Below are 7,234 nucleotides of genomic sequence, written 5' to 3' on the forward strand. Positions count from 1 at the left end.
ATTGCATGGGTGATATGCAAATTAGTTTTAGTCAAAATAAGTTACTGCTTAGAAGTACCATTACTGTTGTTCACATTTCATTTCACTCGGCAAATATATTCATGTACCCAAACGTAAAGTATCGTACTTCTAAATAATGTTTATTTCTGCTATGTTTCGAAAAACGCTACTCTTGAACGGACTACTTTATTCGCTCTCAGACCTCATTTGCATATGGGTGTGGAAGTACAGATTTTGATTTCAGGGACGAATCAAAATAAACTGCAGTATATATGTAATAATGTGGAATACTTCCTTTCACTGTGAACATTTTTCCGCTAAAATAAATTCCAGTGAAAATGCCATTTCCCTCATACTCTATTGAGACTTGACACAGCACAGTGAAAATTTGATTCACACCGTATGCTTGAAAACTTTTCATCGAAAATAAATTAAGTGAAATTCTGTGTGATTTCATGAGAGTTGAAAATGAAAAAATTATATGACACCCAACCCTACCACTCCATACACAATGTAACCACACCTCAAAAACATCCTTTCACCAGTGTATTCTATTTGAATTCAGGAGAAATTTAAATAAACAAATTATATGACAACGAACTTAATTATAATTTCAACCTCTAGTTCAGCACTGATTAAATAAACTACCTCATCTTTATGCCAACTTGAAGTTATTCAATGCCTACACCAGTGACTTCAAAATCTATGTTTCAATTCCAGGAATTTCACTTGCTATTAATTGTATGGGAGTGCCAGTCTTTCATGAATTTCTATTGTCATGTCAATTTCTTGTGATTACTCGGAAAATGAAGCTGTAACCACAGACCACAGTGCTGCAACTAAATCCTGGTATAAGCACCGGTTAGGCAGTCTTGAACTATGCATGTGAAGCCAGCTGAGAGGTATATCCAATCCTATAGATTTCTCATTGTTTGGTAACTATTTGCTGCAAATGCAACAAAAATCAATATAAAAATATTACCCACACAGCATTCTACAGGTTACTTGTTTTATAATTGATTTTGATTTACTGTAGTACGACGAATGACGTAAGTGGGTAATGATATTTCATATTCTGGATACAAATTAATAAAAACGAAAAAGTACAAGAGAAACGTAAGAAGAGGGCGCTATACGAGTATATATTAGTGGAGATACGACACGGAAAACCAATAAACATCACACAAAATTTTCAAAAATGGCGTTCACGTTTGTTGCATTCTGTTATTTACTGGCAATGATTTTGTCGGCCGTGTTGATTTTCTTTGCAATTTACCACGTAAGTTACGTTCGTTATCTTCCAATGTATTTGCAGCATATTGTACTTTCATTGCATTCCTTCGATAGTTGAATGACATTGATTGAAATTTAAACAACTCCTTGTTTGAATTCCATTCAACTTCTTAGCTGCAGTTACTTAGCTCTTGGTTTCACTGTAATTCGTTTTTTGTGTGTCAGTGGGGTTATTTCCTTCGTCGTGGAGGTTTCGCGATGATCACCAAACAACGAAAAACATAACCCTTCCGACAGAAAAAAAAGGAACCACAGCGAAACTGGGCGTTACATATCAACTAGTTTGTTAACAACTTTGTGGGCTCTTACTGTCACGGCGAATTTTGCTACACAAAAGAAATTACATGATGCAGTAGCCTTAACCCAGTTAATAACAGCACTTTCATTCAGAGATAATATAATTTGAAGTGCTGGTCATACATTCTGGTCACAATAGATTTAAAGTGCCTGTGCAATGCCCACCCTCACGTTTCCCATTTTAGATCTGTGTCCCACTGAAAAGGGTAGTTATTGATTTTTTTGCTGAAAATGATTACTCGTATCCAAGTAAATTTGGAATATTTCTCGTGTTGTAGCCACGCCCACCTATCGTGAAACGGTCGACTGTTTCCGGATTTCAGACTCTCGCCGAAAGTGCGCCACCAAATGACAAAATGTGAGAGGAAGTCATACCCCTGAGCCGTAATAACACTGGTCATTCAGTATACTTTTAAACTATATATATTTTTCGGTCGCCGTTTTTTCTTTTTTTTTCTATTTTTTTTTTTTTTTTTTGAGAGAGTTTTTAGATGTTGTGTTGTGGGCAGTTGCAGTGAAACGTATAGCCATAGTGTATGTATTCACACGTTTCTAATCGATCCGAAGGTGCGACATCACTTAACCTTAGATTCATTTTTTTGGGAAAAACTGTCCTCGTCCATAAAAAAACGACTAGGTTTAAAGAGAAACGCCGACAAAGTAAACCTGGTGCAACACTTTTGAAAGAAATAGATTCCGGACCAGCCCATGATCACCGAGGCGGATTTCAGAAGAGAGAGAGAGACGTCCGGCAAGTGTTTCAAATCAGTTGACTTTTTTTGCGATCCTGATTATCGTTTTATAGAGACCATTTAGTCCCTGTTAAGTAAAAGGTAGCAATAATTTTGACAGTGACACGAAAACGAAGCGTCGGACAAACAGGAAATTACACAGCCCTTACACACTGCTAACTGTTTTCATTTTCGAAGGCTAAAAGTTTCTGAATTGATTGGTGTTGAATGTCGAATTCACACCTCTGTTCTTTTTTACCTCCATGCTTGCAGCTTGATCTGCGTAATAATTTATGAAATAAGAATCCGGGCTTGGTCAATGTGTTTCCACCAAATAAAGTTTTAATACGATGTTATAATTATGACAATCATGCAATGAATCACGCTAACTCGAATCCACTCTGAATTTATCTGTACATGTATGTGTGTCGATCTTGATTATTTTTGTTATCCAATTAAACGCCGCTTTTAACGTACTTGCCCTCGCTGTGACCCGACGCGTTCACCTATTTCAACAAAATGTCAATTTATTTCCACGCGGCTGTCATTTATTTAGTAACTGTGATTTGTCGTTTTTTAATTATTTTATAGTGATCACTATAGTCTAATGTTTAGAATGTCAAAATATGTTCTTTTATTTTAATTTTGAAAGTTTTACTCAGACGATCGCTGAAATAAAACCGTGTAGTGATGTGCCTAGTAACCTGCTAAATAACGAGATAATTCCGACGTCAAATTCTATTTTGTCCAGCAACAGTGTACAAACGTGCGCTGGTGTCGGTGACGATCACGGTGACCAGCTACACCAGAACGAACATATTTCGCATCTAACTCAACCCCATGCAACAAAAATTGATACTATGTGTTCATTATGGTCTATTCTTCCTCGACGAACAAGTACATAAGTGACAATATATTCAAAGACGAGAAAACTGCACAAGAAATTTGCCTTATTTACACGTATCGGCAATGCAAGCTGCCACGCGACTTCCCCTTCTGACGTCACAAGGGGAATTTCTGTATGCAAATGAGAAGCTAATGAGGAGCCTCGTTTTAAAATACACAAAAATAAAGTTGCCGTAGACTGAGTTTAAAACACATTTTTTCACTTAAAAAAATAATTCATGCTTAGAAACATAAAAATTAATAATATTTATGTCAATCAATTGATAATTTTAGGCGTGAAAATAGCAGCCATTTCATAGGCACTTTAAATTTATTTGTAAACATTTTCTGATATCCTTTTAGTTAGATTATATTTTAGTGCAGTCCGGGAGATTGTGTAGCTATTTGGAAAATTTAACTTTTTTTGTAGTTAGAATAAAATACATTGAACAGAATGATAACAGATGTGTGTATCAAGTACACAGTCAGCTGGCATCGGTGTCGCTGGGTGTAGATGATAGACGGAAGTTGTGCAACCAAATTTGCCGAGTTCGCAGTTTTTCACCGATAAAAAAATAACAAAGCAAAAACTCATGGTTTTTCAGCATTTTTGTAATAAAGACATTATTCTCTATCAATAATCCGCCCCAAACTAGATTATTTCTAGTAATTATTGTGTTTTTTCGAAAAACCTGCGATTAGGCTGCGAAAGTAGAACATTCCAGAGGGGGTGAAACAGAATAGCCAAATTTAACGCGTAAAAATAAAACGCATATTTTGACCTCTACATGTATGTGGCCAACCAATGGCTGGACACATTATGTTTGCAGTCGTTGCCAAAGAGCCCTGCGTCCATCGCCTGTCGATGCTCTCCAGTTTCACCCCTCCGGAATGTTCTACTTTCGCAGCCTAATTGCAGGTTTTTCGAAAAACGCCGAAAAAACACAATAATTACTAGATATTACTGTGTGTTTCCAACCATTTCCACCACTTTCAGGTCACTTTTAGTCCCAAATTTACCAAGCAGGAGGTACCAAACAGTCCTTGGAGGGTGCCCGGATGGCAGCAGACAGTCTCGGGAGTGCTCCTTTGGCATATCAGTATTTGAAAAACTGTCCTTTTCTTGTTTAGTCATCTGTCAATGCAGATTGCACAAAATGCCTTGTTGTATGTTTTCTTTGTCATTAAACTCTCCCACTCTTGTTAATAATTAGCAATTTTCTTTCAAAAATTAGTGTTCGAAGCTCACAATGTGGCTCTTTTTACATTTTTAAAATCCTGCATTACAATATTATCTGCTGCCATGATTTTCTTTGTATGTGTAATTATAATTAATCATGTTTGTTAAAATGAGTCCTAAAAACACAAACTTACAGATTCATCTCTTTTTTTGCAGATTATTGCGTTTGACGAGCTCAAAACAGACTACAAGAATCCTATAGATCAATGTAATAGCTTGAATCCAGTAAGTGTATTGCCATTATTTTATTATTCTTCAAAGTGGACTTGACCTCTCTTCGGAACTTTGTGCATGTGGTGTATATGATAGTCACTATGATTTGTGTCTTAAAGATCCTAATGAAATGTCTACTGCTACAAATTTTGCCTAACTTGTGAAATCTGTTCGTCTCTCTCGATCAGGAAAGTAGGTTGTTAAACAGTTTTGCAGTGTATTAATACATGTACATCATAAAGTTGTGAGCTCAACTTGTTGTGACTTTCTAGTGTCTTATATTTACTGAATTGTAGCACACTGCAATATCCGTTTTTTTAAGATAATTCTTAGATGAGGTTTATGGTTAATTTCATTATTTTAAAGAGCCTTTTGTAACTACAAAGGGTGATTGAAAACTGTCTAATCAATCACAGCCAGTGAATTAGATGTGACTAGTGTAAAAGAATATAATTTTGAAATGACCTGAGCCACTCTAATCAGCAATTAGTGTCACTAAAGAGGGCAGTGAAAGAGGGCAGTGCTAGTATAAAAGAGCATCCAAACTGGAAATTACAACCTTTCTTTTGTATTCACAACATCCCTGGGTAATCCCAAGTGAGTGTTATCAATACACAAATAATGAAGTACATTGATTTCTTTTCAGCTTGTTTTACCAGAGTATGGACTGCATATGTTTTTTACAATTCTATTTTTATTAGCTGGTCAGTTTGGGACAGTGGCATTAAACATGCCAGTCATTGGTTATAATATTTATAGGTAAGATCCATGCTTTTTTTTTTCTGCCACCGCATGTTACCTAATATATTGCAGTGTTTCAACCAGAGGGTGACATTTGACAGGCATATTTGACACATCAAATTCCATGTCAGATTAGAACTACTTGCCTGATGTGAGGAGAACTGGTCTAAATGTTGATAAACATAGCCTTGTCTAAGTCTAGCAAACATAAATGGTTGCAAACTGTTTGTTGTGACTAAAAACATAACAGTATTGGTAGATACCATTTGCGAGAATTATGTCAAAGCTTTTTTAATTTTTTGAGCATTTTCAAGTAATATATAAGATATACAGAACAATTATCAGTATACTAGGAATTGCTTTGCTTTAAGGAAATTCATGTTGAATTAAAATTTTGACATCTACTGCACATATACCATGGCTGAAGTGGAAGAATTTCCAATGTATATAATGGGAAAATACATCACATTTAAAACATAGTAAATGATATGTCAATTTATTCAAAATTTGCAAAAACGATGTGCACCGAGTATGTGGTGTGGTTTCAGACTTGTCAGAATACCTGATTTTAATTTTTTTAAAACAAATTGTGAGTAGTCGGCCATCTCTGATCAGATGACTAAATTATTGTGTTTGTATACATGCTATGATGTACATGTATAAAGTTAGTGAATTGCCCAAAGTATGTACAAGATATATTTTTATGACTAAAATATTAAACAATTGAAACCAAATCACATAATCCCTGCATGTGCATATGTATCACATAAGATATTAAGTACGTGTGAAGTTAGGAGAGAATTTGTCAAACTGTGTCAAAGATAAAGCTATGGATGCATGCATAATGACTAAACTAAAGTCCCCATTAAGTGTCAGTTAGTGTGTTAGTAAAGTTGAATATTTGATGTGTTTGATTCACCAGGTATGCCAATCGTCCTGTGATGAGTCAGCCAGGTCTTTATGATCCCACTACAATAATGAATGCTGATGTCCTATCACGCTGTATGAAAGAAGGTTGGATGAAGTTGGGATTTTTTCTTCTCTCTTTCTTTTATTATCTGTACAGGTAAGATCATTGCTACAGATATAGTTACCTCACTGTTGTTTTTGGGGATTTGCATATCGTCACTTTCAATCATTAATATTTCCTAATGAATAATTGTTACTTTGTTCACAGTATGATATATGTATTGGTGTCCAGTTCTGCATAAATGCACATCCATTGTGTATTGTCAACGTTAGATGAAAACAGAACATTCACTTTAGGGATGGAGGCAATTCTACCATAAGAATCTAACCCAAGATAAGAAATCTCAAACTGTGTGGTATGCTTTCAACACTAAATGCTTGATATGACGAGGTATCTGATGGTACAGAAAATGACTGAATCTCCAGACATTGCTCTTCACAATTCAGAAAGTCTCCAAGCATATGAGAAATTATTTTGCCACATGACTTCAATTTTTCCTTTGCTACGATTTTATCTCTCAACGACAAAGAAATGTTTGATACTAAAATGATGTTTTGTAGTTTATAAAAACAACTTTCAAAATATTAGAATTAATTAATCTGTCCACAGCTGACATTGTATGTAATTCTTGTAAGTATTTTTTTATAATTTTAGATGGAGTTTGGTTTACCATGATACTTGTATTCATGCTCACAGCTGATCCGATCATTTTCATTTTTACATGCACTAACCAATGATGTGTTCAACAGAGTTTTGTATTGAATAACTCTTGCATCTACACAAATCAATTATTTGTTTATTTTTATGTATCTGTATGTATATTTTGTGTACATGTATTACCGGTAATACAAACTTGTGGAGTTC

General features: G+C 35.1%; 1 protein-coding gene across 1 annotated transcript; it reads left to right on the forward strand.

The window, feature by feature from the left end:
• The first annotated feature begins 1,185 nt into the window (after window positions 1-1,185).
• LOC100378078 (protein cornichon homolog 1-like) lies at window positions 1,186-6,857 on the forward strand. The gene is made up of 5 exons (XM_085490758.1): window positions 1,186-1,279; window positions 4,603-4,671; window positions 5,306-5,418; window positions 6,323-6,466; window positions 6,578-6,857. The coding sequence occupies exons 1-5, from the start codon at window positions 1,199-1,201 to the stop codon at window positions 6,609-6,611; spliced, it is 441 nt and encodes a 146-aa protein (XP_085346884.1). The 5' UTR covers window positions 1,186-1,198; the 3' UTR covers window positions 6,612-6,857.
• Window positions 6,858-7,234: the final 377 nt, after the last annotated feature.

The sequence above is a fragment of the Saccoglossus kowalevskii genome, chromosome 2 (assembly GCF_978046115.1).
Source record: "Saccoglossus kowalevskii chromosome 2, keSacKowa6.1, whole genome shotgun sequence".
NCBI lineage: Eukaryota > Metazoa > Hemichordata > Enteropneusta > Harrimaniidae > Saccoglossus > Saccoglossus kowalevskii.